General features: G+C 38.4%; 1 protein-coding gene across 1 annotated transcript in view; it reads right to left on the bottom strand.

Annotated features, from left to right (window-relative positions):
• Positions 1-20,887, bottom strand: part of LOC120319842 (kinesin-like protein KIF26B) — a 128,962-nt gene extending 108,075 nt beyond the window's left edge. Inside the window, exons 1-2 of the mRNA XM_039369120.1 lie at positions 19,893-20,887; positions 18,797-19,198 (exon numbers count right to left, since the gene is read on the bottom strand). Of these exons, the coding sequence (XP_039225054.1) occupies positions 18,797-19,198; positions 19,893-19,955 (465 nt within the window). The 5' untranslated portion in view covers positions 19,956-20,887. The remainder of the gene's footprint in view (positions 1-18,796; positions 19,199-19,892) is intronic.
• Between the last annotated feature and the right edge of the window lie 3,678 nt (positions 20,888-24,565).

Genomic DNA, 24,565 nt, shown 5'->3' with positions numbered 1-24,565 from the left:
ATGACCTCAGCAAAATGATTACACGAATTTATATGTTTCATCTTTGTTTAAACTGAAGTAGAACATTGAATAGGCAATGCGGAAAGACACTAAGGTGTAGAGAGTCAGACAAGCAACTTTATCCATTATTTAACTGTTAAATCAGGAGGCAAGGCAACTAAGAACAGAGGAAATTATCCTTCACTGAGGAGCTAGCTAGACATATAAGGATTCCATCCCACTCCTTACATGGTGATCTGATATATATCTTTGATTGTGCCAACTTCTGCTTACTGTTTTTCTTCTTATGCTTCATCTTTGCTGTTCCCCCCCCCCCAGGCATTACTAAAGCTTATTCTCCCCACCCACTATAGACATACACTATAGTCAGCGCCAAGCAATGATAACTATTTAAAAAAAAAACCTTAAAGCTTGTCTTAGTTCAGTTTCTAGTACAGAAGTAAGATCACCTCCTAAGTCTGTTGGCTTAGTTCATGCTTGTGATTTGATCTCCTTTGCTTAAAGAGTGTGTGAATTCAGCTACTGTGATCTGAAAACTGATTTGCAGCTTAATGCAAACCAACTAATTCTGGTTCATTCAATAAGACACAGTACACAAACAATGGCTTAGCTTGGGTTAAGCAAACCCAACCACTGCCAGTGGATTTATATTAGTGGAATTAGATTTCAATAATTTTATAGGACTTTCAATGGTGACATCTACATTTTCATTTTAGCCATGCTCCCATGCAAGTCTTTCCTGATTGCATTATTTTGACCCTATCCAATAACGTCATGCTATGAATTGACATAAAAGTTCTCTGGAAAGGAAAATACAGACTGACATGTTTTTGAAATGTAGAAAAGCTATTTATTCCTGTCCATTAAACTCTGAACTTTAAATCAAACTGGTTGAAATAATTTATTGTGCCCTATCAAGTATTTCTGCATGCATAGCTGAACTTTCCAATTTATTTCCAGCAATAACTTCTTAAACTGCATTACTCTCCACTCAGTAAGCACCTGCTCTGAATTTTAGAAGCAGTTTGCCAGGTTGCATTCATGATTACTGAGGAGGAGAAGTAAAAAATCCCTTGTTCCTCTCTTACTAATACTTCAGCTACCCTTGATTTTCTTGGAGACCATAAAGCCTAGCAACCACTACATTGTGCTAGTGTAGAAACCAGCATTTTCCAGCCACATTCTAGCTTCCAATCTGAGGATGTCCTATGATCACTCAGCCAAGCAAAAAGATGTGGACTTCTTAAAAGTCCTTGTTCTTGGCAAGGCTCAATAATCTAAATGTCCACGATGCTGGAACTAAAGCAGGAGTGTCAAACTGCCGGCCCACAGGCTGGACTTATCATCTGGAAGCCACGCCCACCCCATTGCCAGCAATGGCAAAACTGTCCCGATACGTTGTACGTCACGTGACGTCGCGAGTTTGACATGTCTGAACTAAAGTATCAAGTTCTGTATATGGCCTCTAGATCACTAATTGTGCATATTTTCTAATGCCCAGGTTCCTGTTAAAAAAAAAATTAGATTTAAATATTACTAGATACATATTAAAAGAGTAGGAGAAAATAAATACTTTGCCAATAAATATTTCTGTGTTAGAAAAAATAACATTTATAGTAATACCTGGATCACTGTATTATGTTAAGATCAATCAGTTCTGCAAATTTTCAACTGCAATAATATGTAAAAGGAAATACTAATGTGCCAATCAGATTAGCAAAACTCTCCACATGTTTAATTTGTAAACAGAAGACATATTGCTGAAATTAAAAAAAATGTGTCCTCCCCCCTACGTTCTAGATTGATACCGTTGAATTCCCACTTTGATGAATTTTGTTCCACTCTCCAGAAAGCTTGTAACAAAATATGCTTCTATGAAATAGGCACATGCATGGAAACTAAACAAATCCGGTTTAGTGGGCAAATAATTTGATATATTTATTACAAGAAGATGCTGAAATGATTGAAATAGATGAGAAGTGGGAGACTAGTTAATTGTTGCCAGCTTGCCAGTTTTTCAGTTCAATGTAATTGTTGTCTTCTACTTTTGGTATTGGTAGTTTGATTTTAATGATGCTTGCCATGGATATTTTAAATGGTTATATAGGATTTTCTTTTTGTTATGCCTGGACTGCTGTAAATTACTCTGGATCGTTAGTGATTCAGCAACAAATAGAATGACCAAACAAAACAGAGAAGACTAAGACTCTATAATCTGAGTATATCTTACGGTTATTCCACTTTGTTACTATGGTTTTGGAAAGGGAAATGAGTTTTAAAGATAGAATAGTGATGTTTAACTACAGAACAAAAATACAGAATTTTATTGAAGAAGAAATTTATCATGCATATAGCATAGCAAAATAAGCCTGTTTTGTTTTGAGATAAACATACTGTTATTCCAAGTTTCAAACAATGAAAAATTTCGTACCCTGCATGTGAAATGTGTCTTTATTAATATAATGGAAAAGTGGACCAATATAATTTTATGTAATAAAAGTTTTATTTAAAAACTGAATAATTTTATCTCTATAATGTATTTTTGTTTTCTATGTTGCTTGTTTCCTCTTCATAAACAATAATAAACACAAGCACAATTTCTGAAGCATTGTCAAAGACAGCCTCTGAAGAATTTGCATGCAAAAACAGTGCATAAAAACCTTTTAGAGAACCTGAAGCAGAAATTCAGTAAGTGAACAAACAAACTTATCAAAATTACTTACAGCATTTATTGCTGCCTTGAATATGTTGACATTTTGGTAATCCCAACATCACTGCAGGAAACAAGTTGATGAAAATGCTCATATACTGCAGCTTTAGAATGTGCTAATCCTTCCAGGGGAACAACAGGGAATGGTATCAGCAATATTAACCTAATTTAAGAGACTTATTAACTGTTAATAGGATCCATTACAGAAGGAGAAACAAGAGTCACAGCTTTCAATTTTCTCCAGAAATGCCTTTTTTTTCCTTCACTAACCATCAATAAACAAAAGGGCAAAAAGACTGTAACATGTAATATTGCCTCTAGAACTTGGTTGGTTCCACATACTTTGCCTTAATCAGATAAACTAGCTGGAAACTATAGGCATTAAGCATTGACTTCTCCACTGAACGAGAACTGGCTGGGGAATTCTGGGAGCTGAAGTTCGTACATTTTAAAGATGCTGAGACTGAGAAACAGTGAAGTAGACATCACTAACTTAAAAAAAGATTTCTCTGGATGAAATCTTACTGGACTTTTGAATGAAAAATCCTTGAGTTGCGACTAGAAGAGAAATAGGCAGGCAGCTTCTAAAAATAAAAATAAGATTCTACTTAAGGATACACAGGTGAGAATATTTTTTGCAGAGCAAAAATAAACTGTAAATACAGATTAAGCAGCAGCTCATCAAAAAATAATGATAAATTCCTGCAGGGATAAAAGTTGTGGATAGAAATTCACTGATTGACTTTGGGGCAGGATTATTGTTGGGACAAAATGTAAACTGTTCCCCCATGCTCTATATTTTCCCTTGAGCTTCTGAAGATATAAATCTAACTATTAAATAAAAATGAATAGGTAACTTACAACAAATCTTCCTGAATTGCTCCACTTCCAAGTGTAAATAAGGAGATCATCTGATTAAATAGTCCTTCACATCAAGACACTAGCAAAATGAAGAAGATTCCAGCTGGCCTCTCTTGCTGACATATTATCTCATTCTCTATAGAGAAGTACATTTCTTTTAGTAATTTTTGACTTAACCAATATTAACATTCAAAACAAGCATTCTGTGCCTGCATTTTAAAATGACATAATCCTAGATATGATCAACCTCTTTAAGCCTCTGACATGTAAGTAGTAAGACTAAGGTATTACACAACACTCACTCAAACTAATCAGCTTATAATATGGACACAAGGCTTCCAATTACTTCCCTGAGACACTTAAATTTTGTTCAGCCTGCTTCCAACTGAACCAGCAAAATTCGCAATACATATTTAGCCTTTGTTTTCTCAATGCTTCAAACACATGCAGAAACCAGACCTGAATAAAAATCCATGACATAATGATTCTGCAAAGAGAGACACAGCAAGCTGTCAATCTGTTTGGTTGTTTGGAACCATCCCAGTCATCTAGTGTTCCAAAAATAATCCAGGATATTACTGTTGATGCAGCTGACTCGGTGTAAATTCTTTTACACCCCACCCCCTATAAAAAAAGCTATCTTTCTTTTGACAATCCAGTGAATTGGGCAGGTTGCCCAGTTTATAGTGCTGCTGACCCAGATTTGAGAAAGATTATGCATTCAATGAAGAATGAAAAAATATTGTAGAATAATTCTTCAATGAAATTCTCTTCTCACTCTTAAAACTAAATGTTAACAATTTTCTAATGAAAAATAATGCAAATATTTAGGAAAAGAAGAAAAGAACTTGATTCTTGGAGAATTTAGCAGCACTCAGATTTTCAAATATTCTCAAGAGTAGCTTTACAACTTTTACTCATGAGTATGTATTTGGGAAAAAAATATTCAAAGCAGTGCCACAAACCAATTCATTAGCATAAAATCTGTCAAGGGCAAGAACGAGATTTAAGTAACTATAATAAACATGAGGATTTCATCCAAAAGAGGAGGCATACATCACACAGATTACTCTTGATTTCTGTTGTACACAAATCTTCTCTATAAGGACTTATCCACACAGTCTGCCTGTGTGAATATGATTCACTCACCATGAAGGACATACAGTATTATCACAAGTGAGTCTCTGTCTGGGTAGCCAGCCTACTTCTGAAGTTGGATCAGCCTGTTTTCCAGTACATAAATAGGCTTTATCGTTTTATGTCCACACTAAAAGCCCCTGTGATTGGATGATCTTCTGGGCTCCAACTGGCCCCACTGGCTCGGTACTTCCATGCTTATTTCTGTTTTTTCTCCCAAGTGACAGCAGACTATTTCTCGTATACATCAATTTGCTTTTGGGGAGTGGGCAGGTCAGAGATTAGGATACCAACCTTATACAAGACTGAATGGAGGTCTTCCAGAATGAAAAGAAAACACATTACATAGACATGTAACAGCAAATATAATGCTTTACTTTAAACATTATGTTTTCATGCTCCTTTGAAGCACATGCAAATGTGCCAGTGTATTTCAAGAGAAATATAAAAATAAGTCCTTAGCATGATAAGAATATTAACAAGAAAATATTGTCAAAAGACAAAATCCTTGTATTACATTTCTGCTTTACCTTTACTTCTCCTGATATTGCCACATTCTATAGCATCCTATTTCCCCCCCCCCCAAAAAAATCAGGATGTTTAAGGCATTATTATTATCCCCATCAAATATTCAGAGGATATGGGACAATTGGCAAAACTGGCTGTAGCTCATTGGAATTATAACCAAAAACTTATAGCAAAAATCCAGATCAGGGAAAGCTGAGCAAAAATCTAACCAAAGCAAAAATTCTTTATAAAAATCTTACTGATTTTAGTAATCATAGACAACCAAAAAGATACAATCTGAAAGAGTTACAATGGCATTTCCTAACATAACTATTTTTTAAATCATAAAATATTTTTCTGTTGAAATAATACTTATTCCAACAGAAGAGAACATTAATACATAATACTTATTACTTGAATAATTGTTATTTTAAGAAGAGGCTTTAAAAAGCACTATGGAGGTTTAAAAAATAATCTTTAGAAAATTCAGTTGGCATATATGCAACTGCAAAATATTCTGTCCATAATTTTGTGCGTTGGTATTATGACCTATTCTGCAAATACAAAATGTTAGTTATTGCTGCCTAAAGTATTACAGACATAATTCTCTGAAACCCAGACAAATTATTGCTCCCAGCTATTTAAATTCACACTTCTAATGCAATAATTCTATTTGGACTGACAGATATTTTTGCACTACAAAATTAAGTCTCTATAAAATCTGGCTATGTTTATTCACAAACTAAAGGTCTAGAAATTCCATTATTTTGCCATTTGCTAAGCTATTGTCTCATCTCAGCTAGGAATATTTCTCTAAGTACCCATAAGTGGGAAGGGAACTGACTTCCATTATATTAGCAACAGGATTTTTTCAATATTACAATATTGCACACTACCGACAAAGCAAAAGATGAAGGCAAATATTTGCACCCCTACTAGCTTTTTTATAATGTTTTATTGATTTTCTAATTTTACATTTAAGTATTTAAAAAGCAATGTGGCGGCTGAGTTAATCGATAATTCAATGACATAAAGTATCTTTAGTATAAGTCTCAAACTACCACATTAAACATTTCCTCTCTTTTCCCCTTAGTGTTTACTATCTCATGTTTAAAGTAATACAATTCTTATTATATCAATTAAATAAAAATAACATTCTTACATTTATCAATAATTTATAGCTTATACCAGTGGTGGCAAACCTATGGTATGTGTGCCAGAGGCAGTACGCGGAGCCCTCTCTGTGGGCACGCACCATTGCCCCAGCACATGTGGTCTCTAAATGTTCGCCATCACTGGCCTAAGGCCAGCCAGCCTGGAGCCGCCATTGGGGAGCCCACCATCCCACCCACCAGAGACCCCATGGATCTCCCCCAACCCTGCCTGGCTCCCACAGGTGTCCCTCCTCCTAAGCAACATCAAGGTGGCCATGCCCACCCCGGCCATGCCCACCCAGTCTGCAATGACTAGTGCAGCCACACCCATCCTGTGGCCACGTCCACCCAGTCTGCCACACCCACTGTAGCTGAGCCCAAGTGGGCCATACCCACCTGGCACCCAACGATACATAAGTGGGTTTTGGGTTGCAATTTGGGCACTCGGTCTCTAAAAGGTTCGCCATCACTGGCTTATACATATCCTGGTTATTTTAACATTCAGTCTTTATAGACAATCAATGTCCTAATTAATTTTTTCCAATTTTTAGGTTGCCATTAATATTTAAATTTAACATTTAATATTAATAATTTCCAAGTTTTAAGTAAACAAAGTTCCCTTTATCACAATTCATCACAAAGTCTAATATTCAGGATACACATCTTATCTATTTGAATATATTCTATTTCTCACCATCTTACATCATCTAATTAATAATACAGTATAACATTCTTATTTTCTATTAATTTCCAAATGCCTTGAATTTAGTAATTTCTCATTTCAACTTCCTCTGTTTTTCTCTTAATGTCTACTATCTCATATTTAAACTAATACAGTTCTTATTATATCAGATAAGTAAAAACATGTTTATTACATTTATCAATAGATTTTAGCATATATATCTTAATTACTTTTACATTCAACCTTTATAAACAAATCAATATTCAAATTTAACTTTTAATATTTATACTTCCAAGTCTTAAATTACCAAAGTTTTCTTTATCTCAGTTCATAACAAAATCTAGTATTCAAAGTACACATCTTGTCTATTTGAGTATATTCTATTTTAATCCTCACTCATAAGTTAAAACCCCAATTTTCTTCAGCCTTATTCTAGCTTTCTTTCTTTGCCAACTCGCCTTCCATATCCGTGCTTTTAAGTCATCAGATAGATCTCCTTCTGTTATTATATATATTGTTTGAGATAAAAGAGGTCATCTAGTCGCCATTTTTTTGGAAAGGCTAACAACTCGTCTCTCTATTTTTCCATCTTGACTTAGTTGTCCTGAAATGTTTATCTTTCTTTCGGTCTGTTCTTCTTGATCCTCAGGTTTCTTCTGGTTTATATAAAAAGTCTTCATTTTCAGTGTTGTTAGTCCCTTTTTTGGGTTTTCCATTAACTGTGTTTGTTGATCAGTTGAATCTTCTATCACAGTATTTGATTGTTCCACTTCTTCTATTATATTCTGTGTAGTTGATTTTTTAGTTGTAATCAAAGTTTGGGTTCGTATATCTAGGCTGACATCTTGTTCTTTTCTGTAGCTTCTTATTTCATCAGTAGTTAAAAGAATAGTTTCATAAATTGCTTTCAACATAAAGAGAATCTGCTCCTGATTGTCATCCATGTTCTCTTAGTGGTATGTTAAATTAAAAGCTTTACAATCAGAAAGTGAAAATAATTTTGTCACTGAGTATAGAACACAGCTGGGCTTCTCACAGCTGATATCTGCCAAGGTTGCAAAAGTCTTATCTATAGTCTGTGCTTCAAGCCAAGTCTCTTTTAGACAATAACAAGTTGTAATATCAGGTTTAGCCACAAGATGTCTCCCATATTGTTTAAGTTTTTTTTAAGTCCAAAATTTTTATAACCCTTTTTCCAATTTTACTTCTTTTTTGTAAGTAAAAACCCAAATCTTTAATAAAAATAAGAAATCTTTTAGTCCTCAAATTTTAGAAAGATAAAAATCCAGTTAGAATCAGGTTATTCTTTCAGCGTTTTAAACTCCCCTGGATAGTCAGTCACCACTGTTTTTAGAGGGTGGGATAGAATTTCCCTTCCTTCTCTCCATAGGGGGGGAAATACTTTGGGCAGCTTATACAGGTAGAAAAAATAGTTAACATTGAAGAGAGGTTCAGATCTCACCCAGTCTCATCCGTGCTGTTTTATAGGTGCCTGGTGGTAAGTTTGACTTCGGCTATCTGCAGCCTAGTGACGGGCCATATTTCTATGGCCGGTCTTTCATCGCTGGTTTGGAAAGCTGCCCTGGATCAAGCAGAAAGGCTACCGCCCTCCTGTGATCAAGCAGGGGTCCCCTCCTTGCTTGTCGCCCCTACATAGCGACTTTCACCCCTTTCCAGGATCCCTCAGCGGTGCAAAATCAAATGTGAAAGACAGAACTCCCCTTCCAGCGACCATGGCAGCCACTGAGGCAAACCGGAAGTCTCCACCCCTAAATAGCTTTTTAACAGAGGACACAAAAAGGAAGCTGGGGCACTATGGGGGGGAATTCCTGGATGAAATAAAGACCAAATGAGTAAAATTATGAAAGAAATAAAAAATGAGTGTGGATGGTTTCCATAAAATATCCTTTCTTACAGGGGTCAAAATCAGGTCTCTCCACCCACATTTATCTTTGGAACTTTGCAGAGAGAAGGATATACACAAATGAGCGATAGCATTATCTCCAGATGGTAAGAGCAATCCTACATATACCAGTTCACAGGAGAATAACTGCAGGAAAAAAGTGTCTTCCTCTTCTGAGAAGCTATTTGGTTGGTCATTGTGAGAAACAAAATCTCGACCAAGAACAGCCTTAGCAACTTTCTGTAGGACTCTTCTTGTGTTCTCGTAACAGTAAAATCACTTCTTTTGTTCCTCCAGAAAATATGTTAACTGAAGAATCACTATAGCTTAGCTTCTTGTTAAATATATATTTTAACTGAACATACTTTTTGTCATGTGCATTTATCAGTAAAAGAAAAAGAAGACATAATTCTTTCCCCAGAAACTTGCCAGGGGATAGAGTTGAAATAGTTAAATTAAGATATGAACTTCCATCATTAACTATGTGCTGTGTAACCATAGTTCCTAAATTCTCTTCCTGTTGACATATTTTGAGTAAATGTTTTGTGTTAAAGTTAATGTTCCACACTTCAATTATAACCATGAGCTAGTCAAATGTACACTTGTTCCAGGTTAAACATTCAATTTTCTGTACAAAATATAATGCCTGGCTGCATAATTTCATGTCTAAGGATCAGTCAGATCACAAAACAATAAAAAAGCATTTGGTTCACATATACTCAAACTTCAAAGTACACAGAAAGATACATATGCACCACATATTTAAGAAATACTAAAAGCTATGTTTTTATATATCTCATGGATTTTTCATGTTTACTGTTGCTGTACCTTCAACCATAAAAGTGAAGTGCATTTTAAATAAGGAGTAAGTGCAACATTTAAAACATATATTGCTTTCTAGGTTTATAAAGGACTTTTGCTGACAAGTTATTAGAGCTAATGAAATTTCTATACTGCTTTCAGCAGGAGTCAACAAAAAGCTAAATCAGCTGGATTCACAAATGATGAATGGACAAGAACACAGACTTGATCATTCTTTCAGTAATGCTACACAATTCTCATAACTGTGTAGTGGCAACAATGTAGTCAAAAGTCTCTAGTTATTCTAAATATAGTAGGTTATAAATTTAAGTCATTGAACATATTGTTATGCAGTCTTTCCCTCTTCAGTGCTCCCCAGATGTGTTGGCTTATAACTTCCAGATTTTTAAATGAACACAGCCAAAACTATTATACGAACACATCTTCTCAGAACTTTGGTTAATTAAAAACTACCCACTGTTTTCCTTGGCCCATAAAAGGAGAACATGTAAAACATGCTATCTTGGACAACTGCAACAAAACGGATCAGGAGAAAACAGGAGTGAAACACAGTCATACTACCCCTTTTAAGTAAGATCTCTATAAAGTCCCAGTTCTAGTGACTTAATATGGGAGGGGAAGGAAGAGTCTAACTATTCTGATCATTTTCAATTTCAAATCATTTCTAGGCCTATAGTGTGCTACATAAATATAGCTGCCATTTCAATTTCAAAAGATCAAACAAATCTTAAATATTTTTAAATCATGGTTTCTACCAGTATATTTCTTTTGCTTCCCTTTCTATTATATTATCAAAATGGCTTCCATGCCATTGGCCCAAAGTATTCTGACAAAATTGCTGAAGGCAAATTCCCCAGAAATGCCGCTGCCTAGAATGAAGAAATAACCATAGATCTTTAATCCACATATTACATAATGTTCAGATCCCCAATGCAGCATTTGCGGGAGCTAATGAGCCCTTGAAACCCCGTTGGTGGACACCCAGGCTCTCCAAGTCTTTATCGTGAAATTTTTTTTAACATTTAAATTGTTCAGAAACTATAAAAAAATTAAAGCTGACAAAGCACCAGCCTGTAGGACTAACGTTTATTTTCTAGAAGCCCTTAATTTCTATAAATTGCACAAAATAAAAACGCTGAGCAGCTGCTTCCTGGCAATTGATTTGTCAATGTCCCCACTTTCCAAACAAAAAAGGGAGAGGTTGATAATGAGTACCCTACAACTTAGAGCAGAAATAGAATGGAATACTCTTCCCTTCCAATAAATAGAGATTGCACTGGGGTAATGCCATATATATTATAGCTGCTATAGCAATCTAGCATATTCTACAAGGGCAAAGGCGATGGTCTGACTGACCAACTTCCAACAGCTTTTAAAATGAGACATTCTTCAAGGCAATTCTGGCTTAATATTCATGAGTAATTATTCCCACCTTGTTCTTCCCATAAACAGGAGTGGCTACAATACTTATTCCCAAAGGAAGAAAATATATACAGATGGTCCTCGATTTACAACAGTTCATTTAGTGACCGTTCAAAGTTACAACGGCATTGTAAAAAGTAACTTATGACCATTTTTCACACTTGCAACCTTTGTAGCATCCCCCATGGTCACATGATTTACCTACAAATGCTTGCTAGTTCATAGTTATGACGGCTGCGGTCTCCCGGAGTCATGTGATCACCTTTTGTGACCTTCTGACAAGCAAAGCCAGATTCGCTTAACAACCATGTCACTAATTTAACAACAAGCCAGGGTTAAAGCTGGGATTAAAATTGTTTTCTTACGTTTGCCTTGTTTGGGAATGAAAAGTCAGGAGCAGTGATTCGCTTTACAAATGTGGCAAGAAAAGTTGTAAAATTGGGGCAAAACTCACTTAACAAATTTCTCACTTAGTCATAAATTCTGGGCTCAATTGTGGTTGTAATTCGAGGACTACCCGTAGTTGCCCATTTGAGGCAGGGCTCCTGACTTTTCATTCCCAAACAAGGCAAACATAAGAAAACAATTTTAATCCCAGCTTTAACCCTGGCTTGTCAGGAAAGAGGCAGAACAAAAGCGTTTGCTAACACCCAGCCCCAGGATGGTTATTTATTATCGATACTCTGGCACCCTTACTATTTCATGCACTGGATACTTGGGACTGTCACACATTTTTAGCAATATTTTTTTTTAACTTTTGCATTTTATAGTTGTGACGTTTAGGTACTGCTAGATCGCTTTCACCGCATCATGTCATTCTTTTTTCTTCTGTGTGCATTCTGTGTCAATGTTTATTTATGCATTAAATGAAACTTTCTTAAATGGGGATCCTTCAGATAGCCACACCAAATAGGATTTCTGGGATTTCCCATCTCAATGCATCTGAAGGACGCTAACTCAGAAGTAGCAGCGCTATTTTTTGGTGCTCGGTGCCTTCAGGCAGACTGCTGATCCAGCAAACCTTATGATAAATGACTTGCTTTAAGGTTGTTGCAGTCACAGGTTGCAACTCAAAAGGACCTTTGTTTAGTTTCAATCTTTTTTTGTGTGTGTTGTCATTTACATATTTGGAGATACCAGCTCTTGGATGTTGATAAAAGAAACGATCGAATTTGCTGTGCAAACACGTAGCATCCATTCAGAAATTTAGGGTCATCTGTATTTTATTTCAAAGAGTGCCATAAATAAACAGTGATAAGTGAAACCGAACAAACAAATGTTAGGGAACCTTCAAAAGCAGTATTTTAACTTCATGCTTGTTGATTTAAACCACCAAAAACAATCGCTTCAAGTGCCTATGTAAATATTGATAAACATTTGGGCCTGACGCTGCAAGCCAACTGGCATTCTGTCTCATTCATTCAACCCACTGGCCCAGCCACATTTATAAGGTTACTATGGAAGAGAGCAATGCTTACTAAAGTCCCTAATGAAGCTCTTGGACTTGTTAAACCTTTTATGGAATGCCAGTGATATTCCAATCCTGCTGCTTTGAAAGGCAAGCTGTAGTGGGGGGTACATTTCACTAAACTGCTCAAAATCCAATCCAAATAAAGAACCAATTGTTCAGAGGATGACATTACATATGCAGAGCTGCTCTCATAATCCCCCCAAAACCTCTCCCACAGTGTTTAATTTCTAAAATGAGAGATGCTGTGGTTCATCTCTGCCTTAAAGTCATGAGTCCAGCTTTGGCACCTCTTTCTATAACTAGAGACAAAGGAGCTTTGCAATGGTTATTTACTGATTTGAGGGAGCTACATTCAATAGATAGCTAGGTAGGAAGGTAGATAGGTAATTAGGTAGATAGGTAGGTAGGTAGGTAGGTAGGTAGGTAGGTAGGTAGGTAGGTAGGTAGATAGATAGATAGATAGATAGATAGATAGATAGATAGATAGATAGATAGACAGATAACCTTTATTGTCATTTTTTACTGTGGGCACAATGGCTCACATTAAAAATGAAATTTAGTTTAGCTCTTGAAGTGTACACATACATGACACACATTAAAACATACTATATACAACATATGTATAGACCAGTGATGGCGAACCTATGGCACGGGTGCCAGAGGCGGCATTCAGAGCCCTCTCTGTGGGCACGCGTGCTGTTGCCCCAGCAAAGTTCACCAGAGTAGCGAGCATGTGGCGTTTGGAAGCGACAGGGCAGAAAATGAGCGAGCAAGTGGTGTTGGCCCCCCGGGAATGCCCCGGAGATGGCAAGGGACTGGCCCCAGCCACGCTCACCCAGTCTGCCATGACCACTTCAGCCATGCCCACCCAGTGGGTCACGCCCCCCCGCCCCCCAAGGGCACCACAATGCTGATGCAGCTCTGGCACTTTGCAATAAATAAGTGGGGGTTGGGTTGCAGTTTGGGCACTCGGTCTCTAAAAGGTTCGCCATCACTGGTATAGACCTACACCCTTACATATAAGTAACATATAAATATTAATCACTTTTCATCTTGAATACATAATGGAAGGAGGAAACTTTAGAGTTCACAAGGTTAATACTATATGGACCAAAACTGTGACTGAATATGGATGTTTGCTTCAGATACCATGGAGTATCCCCTTCAGAAGGTAACAAAGAAATATATACCCAAAGCCAATACCTTTTTTGCATTTTCTGTTTGGGTTTTCAAAGCCATAATCTTTCGAACAAAGTCACATGTCTTCCAACCTCAAGACATGTACACTTTCAAAGCTCCTAGATGTTAAAACTCTAGAATTGGAAAAAGAAAAGAAAACCGAATTTCAGGGAGACATTATAATCTATCCTGTTCTTTGCTGTTATTTAACAATAATGTGTTGCTTGTGCAATACAATTATCCAGAGTCTGCATTCAAAGGGTTAAGATGCTCTTATTCATCTAAGTATTTGGCTCATTTTCCCCCCACAGGAATTTTAATTGTTTTTGTTTCCTTATTATTTCATTCTAGATTATAAGATGCCTTGGTGTCCCACTGGCAGAAAGGCAGGGTATAAACCGAAATAAAAAGTACTATAGTGCTATATAGAAGCATTAAAAATATGATAAGTCAACCTGCAATCCAAAGGGGAAAATGAACTCTAAGACCTCAGTGTCTTGCATTTGTAACAAGTTTCAAAACTGATAGTTCAAACTGCCCTTCACATAAGGAACAGAAATTAATTAAACTGAGGGAAAGCAAAGCACCCTGCACGCAATCTCCTCAAGCTTGTTTCATAGCAATACCATCTTCTTAGCTGTGTGGGGTCTTTGGTGTTCTCTGAGCTTGGTTGTTTTCTTACAATCAAGCTCAGAGAGCACCAAGGACCCCACAGTTCAACCCTGAACTACAAATAATGTCTTATATTGGTCTTAGCTGGGTATCACATATCTTCATCTGAACTGGTTCCTTGTTCCCCTTAAAATGCACTCAATAGCAGGCGTGCCAAGACTTTGTTTTGCACAATCATTATAATCTGTGCAGTGGTATAACTGACTGCACGTTTCTGAGTGACATATATGAAATTTACCATATGTATGTATCCTAGGAAACAATATATTCCCTGGGTTTCTGTGTCCTTATTAGATGACAATCTTTATAGTCCCAGATAATAAAGGAATGACAATTGGAAAGCTCTCACCTGCATAATATTAAATATTTTCTTGTGTTGTGTAGCACTTGCCCTTAAATGAGTGATGATTAATTGGTTTATTTTGTATGAAATAATATAGTTCCAAAATAATATTCTTCTATTAAATTTAGTGTAGTTTAGTTAATTGCTAAAAATCAAGATTGTGCAAAGTCATTCAAAAGCAAGAAATTGCTGACTTTGTAATATGATAGAACTGAAGGGAAGAAATTAGAACTGAACTGTGTATAATCATGCATATAATCATACATAGTATATAGTAATGATGGAAAGGGATCCCTGCAAATCTAACTCCAGTAGATGTTGCTAACTATAAGGGATGGCGCTCATCTATGTTTTGAGGCCATGACCAGCACTGTCAGAACACATTTTTGCGGTCATGTGGCCAGCATGATGTTGTAGAGCGCTGTTTTTCCCCACCATACCTATTTATCTATTTACATTTGCATGCTTTCAAACCACTAGGTGGGCAGAAGCTAGGAGAAGACAAGTGTTAACCTCACTGCGTGACGTTCAAGTTATAATCCTCACAATACTATAAGGATTATTATATATTGAAAGGTATGGCATGAGAACTGTTACTTCTATGTTCTACATTCCATGAGATGAACATGCATTAATTCTCTAGATATGGACAAAGCAGGACCTTGTCACCCATTAAGCAACTTACATTTGTCACATATACCAATGTTCTAAATTTCCACCAGTGTTAAGTATCATAGTTATAATATGGTACACAAAAGCTATGACTTTCTGACAATGTTTGTTTTCACTACCCATAACCCAGAGATCATATTTACGGCAGACATTTATGCTAGTACTTCAGTCTTCCCCAACTTAGTGTGTTCCAGATGCTGGCTCAAAAATCTAAGAATTGTAGTGTCAAAATATTTGGAAGAATCAGCTTTGGAAAATTGGGTCTGACATTGCCCTTCTTATATAATCAACATAGCATTGAGAGCAACTTGGGTTAACTCCAACTCTAACCTTAATCCAAAAGTCCATCCTCTTTGACGTAACCTCTGGTAATTTTGTTTTTAATTTCAAACTTTCTTAACCTACATTTCATAATTAAAAACAAATCCCAAAATGCTACCAAAGTCATCCTGTCTAATTACATTAGAAATTATGATAAAATATGATGTCAGTGTCACAGAGAAATAGCTATAGAAGACGACATTGTGGCAGAAATGTTATTAAACTAAATTATAGGACAATAAACTACAGAATAAAACTATTTTTAAAATGTAAAATTATACTGGCAAAATGCTGAACTGAGCAAGTGATGCTCTCAGTGGCCATCATGATCATTATTAACTGTAAAATTAATTAAAAGCCTGCATAACAGATATATACTGTACCATGCAGAAAATTTAAGTCTGCAATCCTATTATTTTTGCAGATTGAAAAATTCATAGGAATGGTGGTGGCAGCCATGAAATAAAGAGATGTCTGCTACTTGTAAGCAAGATTGTGATAGACATACACAAAATATTAAAATACACAATCTTAATATCAAGAAAAGTACACATTGTCAAGCCCATTTGTAAAATACAATTCAGAAAGCTGGACATTTTTTTAAAAAAAGCTGAAGAAAAATGTAAGTCCTTGAATTATGGAAAAACCTGCTGAGAACACCCTGTAAATGAGCATCATGGAACACAGATGACGTAAAACTAGTTTGTTCACGGAATGCCCTAAAAACAAAACTAAGGCTTATAATGGGAAGCAAGAGAAAACATCCTGATATCTGATAAAATTAAAGTCAATAAAAATGAGGTCAACAGAAGACAGTGGCTATGTATTATCACTGATAAAACAAGCATGGCCTTACAAGAATAGAAAGAAGCAGTTACTGAAGGACAATCCTAAAAAATGATGTCCTCCAACTCATAAAAGCAACTGAACAACCATGTCCTCCACTGAACTCAAATAAACACACCTCTGAGTAGCCCTGAACAGGATCACATTTGAGCCCAAAATTTCCATTACTAAGTAAGGCAGTTAAGTGAGTTTTGTCACAATCTTTTTTCACAATTGTTATACAAATAATGCAATTGTTAAGCAAATCTGGATTTCTCCATTGACTTTGCTTGTGGAAACCTGATTAGGTTACAAATGTGATCACATGACCCCGGGACAGTGGAACTGTCATAAATACATGCCATTTGCTAAGCACCCAAATTTTGACCACATGACCATGGGGATGCTACAATGGTTCCAAGGGTGAAAACTGGTTATAAGTCACTTTTTTCAGTGTCATAACTTTGAACAGTCACTAAAAGAATGCTTGCAAGTCAAGAACTACCTATAGTATTAAACTGTGTACGGAACAAATTGTATGCCGTTAATGCAGATTTACACATTTCAAAATCTCAAATCATGTCCAAATAAATATCTCTTCTATGCATTTTGTATATTAAAATTTACAAATGTTCAATGTTTTTTGTTCCACGAGTGCTGTTAAGCCACGATTGCTGTAACATCCGCTGTCTATGAATTCAGTAGATAGTAAATTATGGATTTTTCATTAAGCTGAAAAATCTATATTTGAGTTAGACTGTAGGAATTAACCCCTATTATTAATATTCATCCAAGAAATTGCTGCCTGTACATGAAGCTAGTTTGTTGAGGAAAAGATCAGTCTAGAATTTTTCTTTCTGACATCTAGATTAGTATAGTAAAATGCACTCAGTAGATAATGTCCACCCAGAACCACATTGTCTCAATGAAACTTAGTCCTCATCATTTTATATCTATAGATTAAAGGAATCTAACTGTAGCTGCTATCATCACATACTGAATTCTGAGTTAGCATTCATACTATCAGGATTATAGAAATAACTAATAAAAACAACTGTTGAAAGAGGCCAAACTTAAGAAGAGAAGGTTTAAATCTGAAGTTCTTGCAGATACGGAGCTGTAGGGTTTGCCAATGGAAGTTTTCATTGTTAAGTACTGAAACCAAAAATCAGCATAAGGTAACTTGCAAACTGTGGATTCCATTCAAAGAGAAGACTGTGAGAAATGGTAACTTGTCCAGGGCTGTTCCAGGATTAACCACAACCAGATTCGCTACAACCACTGCATATTGACAGCATTTCTGGCAAATGGTTTATCTCTTGGGCCATACAATAATCACCTATGTATGCAATAGGTATGAGTTATACATAGCAGCTAAAGCCTACTAAGGTTCTGGGTAGGAGACCTATGGATTTCTGGTCAATGAAGAATTACAATTCCCTTTGTTGGAGCCTTTGGAACTTGTAGTTGACAAACCATGGATCTTTGGAATCCACATTACAATGTTAATTCACAGGGGCCTAAAGGGTGTTTATAAAGAAAAACAAAACTTACGCCCAACATTTCATGCTTTGGACCACTTGTGCTTGAAGGACTACATTCTTAGTGACTCCGGGTCCGCTATCCTACAGCTTTTACCCAGTGCTTTTTTTGTAAAAAAAAAAAAAAAAAAAAAAAGGTGCCGGAACTCACACACATCATACAACCTGCCTTGCCTACCCTACAAGGTTCCATCCAAAAAAGGTGTCGTTCTGGGCGTTCTATGACAAAAAAAAAAAAAAAAAAAAAAGTCCTGCTTTTACCACCTCCCAATGATCCTTCAGACCTGGCCTGGGTAATCAACTCGGGTTCTCTAATCTTCAAGATCACGGAACTGCTCTGACTTGCACTCCCGACCCAGCTGGAAAGCGCATCCGTTTGTTCAGGGCTGTTCTCGCAAAACCGAGGTGCGCTCCATTCCCACCCTGAATACCAGCCTTGCCGTGCAGGAGGTGACCCGGGCTCCTCTCGCGGTAGCCCTTCCCCTCCGCTCAGGCAGCCCAAGACGGCACGAGCCGAGAGAGGGCGGCGGGGGCGGCCCCCAGCCCCCTCCCCCTTCCTTCCCCGGCCACTCACCTTGGGACTGTAGGGCCCCGGGATCAGCAGCTTGAGTGCCTGTCTCTTCAGCTCCACCAAGCGGGCGTTGCAGTTCTCACACCACACGCCGCGATCGGAGCCCGGGGAGGAGCCTCCTCCGCTGCCGGAACCGGGCGAGCCGGTGCCAAAGCCGGGTGAGCCCCCTAAAGAGCCCGGAGAGCTGGTGCCGATCCCCGGGGAAGCGGGGCCTGGAGAACCAGTGAAGGAGCCAGGCGAGGAGGTCCCCGACCCAGGCGAAGGGGTGCCCGAGGAGCCCACCACAGAGCCGGCTCCTTCTGGGGCGGGGCGGCTGCTGGACCGGGACTCCTCGTAAGCTTTCCTGTACCAGCTTTCCGGCGAGAAGGGCGCCGCGGGTTTGGTGGGAGAGCAGGAGTCGTTCACCTGAGCGGAGAAGGAAAGGGGAGCGGATTAAAAAAAAAAAAAAGGGGGGGGAGCGGACGAGCCAAGTACATCTATCGATTAATCAGACCCAGGACTAGCAATCACAATAACCCCAAGCAGGCGAAAACGCCCCACACTTCTCCCTTCTCTGATTTCCACTCAAGGAGACCTGGGGGGCGATTTTCCACAGAAAATGGGGAGCGGGGGGGTTGTCCTATGCATACACCTTCCCAAGGAGCCCAGATGAGTGATAACTCTCTTCCGATTCCTCCCCCCCCCCCCGGCCGCCCTTACTTCCTTCGCCCAAGTCAGGACTGACCGTAGCTCCCCTTGGAAGGAAAGGCATCCCGACGTATTGTGCAAACATCGCTACCCGAAAGGAGGTCTCGGGCAATGAAATGGAAGCCGGGGCTGCAAAAGTTCGCCACGGTCACCGGGAGTCTGCAGCTCCAGGGAAAGGAACCTGCCCAGATTTATTTCACGCAATTTTCTGATGACGGAGCAGACCTTGCCCGATTGATTATACCAACTGCACCTTGACTGGAAACATTCCGCTTAACAGGCTGCTTAAATCCGCTTGCAAGGCTGCGAGGCTACCCCTTTTGTGTTTAAAAAAAAAAACAAAAAAAAAAAAAACACAACCCAGACCGGTCTCAAGCATCCCTCGTATGCCCCGACTTGAGGACTAACTTACCCCGTATTTCCTGTTTCGGGTGGTGACTGCAATTCTCTCTTTATTCCCAGCCACCGAATTCATGATGATCTTTGTGCACGCGGGAGAATGCCTTGAAAATGTATATCCAATGGGGAATCTCCAAATCCAATAAAGGTTCACACCGGCTAAAATCAATTTGTGCGTAGGGGCTTTTTTCTTTTTTCCCCGTCCCCTTTCTCCCCCCAAAATCCTTGAGCCCCCCCAAAAGCCGGACCAGACCTCAGACCACCAGAATGAGGGTCCGCGAGAATGTCTTTGCTTCAGATCCCTTTTTTGTCTTCATTGTCTTCTATCTCGTTTAGCTTTCTTTGCGCAGAAATCCAAAGGGTCAGCGTTTTCCCTCCCCGATCGCCAACGCCAGTTGCCCCCGATAACCATTGCCATCCAAGGTAGATTTTAGGAAAGGCGTGAGGAGCGGAGAGCCTGGGTGTTGCTCGAAGCGGAGAGTGCTCCGCGATTTTTGTAGTGCGGTAACTTGTTTCCTTCGCCAGCGTTTGCAACGGAGTTAGAAGAAATCGTCCAAAAATCTCGGGATCCAGACTCTGGGAGGAGCCTCCGAGTTCCTTGCAGCCAATATCTTTCTGCCCATTTTTTGCCTGACAGTTTTGTAAAGGAAAAGGGAAAAGCAACTGGCTAGCTACGCAGCACGCCTGGAGCCGTGGAGGAGCTGTAAAGCAATGCCTTCAACGGCTGCCTTTGAAGGCTAGGCAAGCGAGGCCGGCGCGTAACTGCAGGCGGCTTCCTACTGTTGCTTGACCTAGAGAGATTGATTTCCAGCATCGCTCCGGTGGCATTGGGGATTTAAAACATGAAAAAAAAAAAAAACACCTCTTTAAGACGAGATGTCCTTGTCTCCATCAAAACAGCTGTGCATAGTTAATATTCGGAAGAGCTTCCTGAATAAGATTGTAGGTCTGAGTTCTGCATGTGCAAGCTTGAAAGAAGTAGGCAGTGACAATCTCTGGTCAAGGCTCTCTTTTATATGGTAGGGGATGCTATATTATTTTGGAAGTAGACAAAGAAGGTCACCAAAAATCTGAAATATGAGGCTTTGTCCCTTTTCTTTTACTCATCTGATCAAAGAATAATTTCCACAGGTTTTTCCCCCCAAACTATAAAAGACAACTGTGCATTTCTGCACAGTTTATTTATTTATTTATTTATGAGACTTATATACCGCTTTAAGTGCAAGCACTCTCTAAGCGGTGTACACCAGTAAGCAATGTGTGTCCTCATTTTACCTACCCCGGAAGGATGGAAGGCTGAGTCAACCCTGAGCCGGTGAGATTTGAACCACTGACCTGCTGAACACAGTCAGCTAAAGTGGCCTGCAGTTGGGTGAATATGCTGCTTCAATTAGGGCAGATTCCTATTTGGTTAAAAAGTATTTTTGAAACTGTTCATACATAACTTTCTCTCTCCCCACCCTTTCATAACCCCCTTTAACTGGAGAGGGGGGGAACCATTCTGTTATCAATGGCCATTTTGATGGCAAATGGATCCAGCTGGAGGCAAGCCCATCTAACCAAGATATCTTCAGATATTTTGCAATGCATTTTCTTTGTCCTGGATCCAGGTTATAATCAAGTATAATTTTGGCTGTGTGAACATTAGAGAGCCATGGATAAGAATATGCCTAGATACAGAGGGAGGGACGCCCTGCAACACACAGCATTTCTGCCTATGCAAACTTTCCCCTTATGTAGACCTTGGGTGAAATTCACATTCTATTATGTGCAATCATGAAAAAGAGAAAGACATTGTGTGAAAATTCAGAAGCCAAACAATGCTTGAAATTCTCAATTTATTTTCTCCAACAAATCTGCATGGAATTCTAATAGCCTTGGGTAAATGGGGATGATAAATTGGCTTCCAGCCTAACCTCTCCTGTTAAGATTGTGAAATATGTGGTGCATTTATTTTTTCCATACATCATCAAAGCCTTTAGGCCCACCTATGCATTCCAGTGACCACATGGAAAATATCTGAAATTGCTCCATCTGGCACCTGTTACAATATTAATGCTTAGCATTTATATCATTTTAGTTTTCAAAGCACTTCATGCACATTGTTTCAGTGAATGTTATGGGCAATCTGGTGCATTCCTTATGTTTTGGATGTGGGTCTCAATCCAACTTTCATTAGGTTAGATGAATGAAAGTCGATATCCAAAATATCTGAAAGACCCCCCACATTTCCTACAAGTAGTTTCAGAGAGGGTTTGCAAGCTGGCAAGATCATAATGAGCCATAGACTTTCTGCTTCAGCACTGGGACGCTTACTATTGCAGTAGATATCCCATGTTACCAGGTAGGCAGTTCTGAGGAATCAATTCACTAGGAACCAGGCTGATTTTTCCATGTAGAAAAAAATTGAATTTCTTTTGGCATATTTGAATGGGTATAGGACAAACAAAATCCACGATTTATTAAATGGTGGCCTAAATGTATAGAGCAATCTTAGCAAAAGATGACGGTTGTTCATTTCTGCATAAATATGTATTATATTGTAATAAGACATATAAGGATCAAACTGTTCCCTACACAAACGATTCAATCAGTCTCTCCCAAAATTTTAGTTAAATGTGGGAAATACATAGAGCAAATAAAAATTGTTATTCCTTAAAGTTAGAACTGTAGATGAAGTTGACAAGTAATAGGATGAAGACTGAGCAATGTCAATAACGTCTTCCTTCATTGCTACTGTGCGAGTGTGGCTGTGCTTATTCAGTTTTTATCAGTAGACAGTCGAAATTCCCGGACAGTACTGGATCTTTCAGAGATAATCAGTGTTATAGACTTACAGTATTTATACTCTTGATTTGGCTCCTTAGGCTGGCTTCTGCTTTAAGCAAAAAATAGACTCAAGTGGGCCTCGAGCTGTTCAGTTGTAATAATGTGAAGTGCAGCAACAGACATACACATTGTAATCCTTGAGCAGACAGGAGAGATTTTCTGTAGTTGATCCTAGAGCCAAAGCACCCTAGCTTAGTCATCATGTTGATTGCTGTGCAGGTTGCTCTAGAAGCCACCATCAAAATATGCCAGAAACTTTGTCTGCACATGTGCATACAGTAGGCCAAGCTGTAACCCTAACCCATAGAAAACCAGGAATGAGATTATATTTAAAAATAAAAGTTGACTTCTGAATTTGTGTGTTTATATGGCTATTCTGTTTATTTGAAATATTTATGTCCTGCCCACTTTATAGAACTTGTAGCAAATCAGAATCCATGAAAACAAGATGAATCCCTGAAGCAAGTTAATTAAAAAGATAGAATGATAAACACAGCCATAAATAGATATCTCTAATAGGCAAACAAGAGGCATGATCAGTCTGTGTGTAACTAAGTTCTGAATGTCAGTGTGAAAAACCAGTTTGTCATTTGGTTGTGAAAAGCGGGTAATATCTAGCCACCAAGAGAAGGTCTCTCTTACAACCCATATAGCATACATCTCCCAGCCTTTGGTTGGCCCTTTATCTGTCCTTCCTGGACCCTGTGAAAAGTGATTCTGAAATAGATCCAGAAAGGGGGTTGTGTTCACATTCAAACTGGAAGCATTGTGCCCTAAATTGTGTATATGAGCCACCTGTTGTGATTATGGCTCTGGTGCCCTGTTTGACTGTGCCTGATGTATATTTACACATCTTTTCAACATTTGAAAAGTAAGAGAATGCATGTCCTAACATAAGCATTTTGTTTAAAAAACACGAAGGCTCTCCAAAACCGTAAGAAATACCGAAGTACCAATATGTCTAATACAGTATAGCATTGCATGGTTTGCAGGGACCCATTGTGACCCTTAATCCCCATCTCCATCCCACAGAAGAATGTTAAATGTGCCCCTCAACATCCAAACATTGTCCAGTCCAGTAAGTGAGTTGGGCCGAATGCAGAATACAAGAGCATCCCCCAGTGGAGATTGAAGTATAACATTCAGTCAAGAGGCAAAAAGTGAGCTAAAAGGCAACTTATGACCACAATTGAGCCCAAAATTTATGCTGCTAAGTGAGAAGTGTGTTAAGTGAGCTTTGTCCCATTTTATGACTTTCCTTGCCCTGTTAAGTGAATCACTGCAGTTCTTAAATTAGTAACGTTGTTAGGTGAATCTGGTTTCCCCATTGACTTTGCTTGTCAGAAGGTTGCAAAAGATGATCTCATGACCCTGGGACACTGCAGCTGTCATAAATGTGAGTCAGTTGTCAAGCATCTGCATGTAAATCACGTGACCCTGGGGATGCTGCAATGGTCATAAGTGTGAAAAATGGTCATAAGTAACTTTTTTCAGTGCCATTGTAATTTTGAACAGTCATTAAATGAACTGTTGTAAGTCGAGAACTACCTGTATATCAGTTCACCTTCCTTTTACATCATCATTGCCCCTTCAATAATGGTCTGGAAAAATCTCCAAACACTAGAGCAGATTCTGGTTAAGTAGGACAATTTCTACAATCATTCCTTACGCTTCATGAAACTAGCAGTGAAACTCAACTCTTCAAAATGTCTCCTCCCCCTCTCCAAACGAAGAGACTCTTCCCTCCAATGATTTTGCTGATCCAGCCCATCCTTTTTCTTCTTGCTAGTAGTGGAGGTTGGGATAATATAATGTAAAAGGAGAAAAGCGAAGTTAGTGTTGTGGTCAGGGCCTCTT

Source organism: Crotalus tigris, unplaced genomic scaffold (genome assembly GCF_016545835.1).
Source record: "Crotalus tigris isolate CLP2741 ecotype Arizona unplaced genomic scaffold, ASM1654583v1 scf7180000020974.397596, whole genome shotgun sequence".
NCBI lineage: Eukaryota > Metazoa > Chordata > Lepidosauria > Squamata > Viperidae > Crotalus > Crotalus tigris.
The sequence above is the reverse complement of the archived record's forward strand: the minus strand, read 5'-3'. Positions and strand labels throughout refer to the sequence as shown.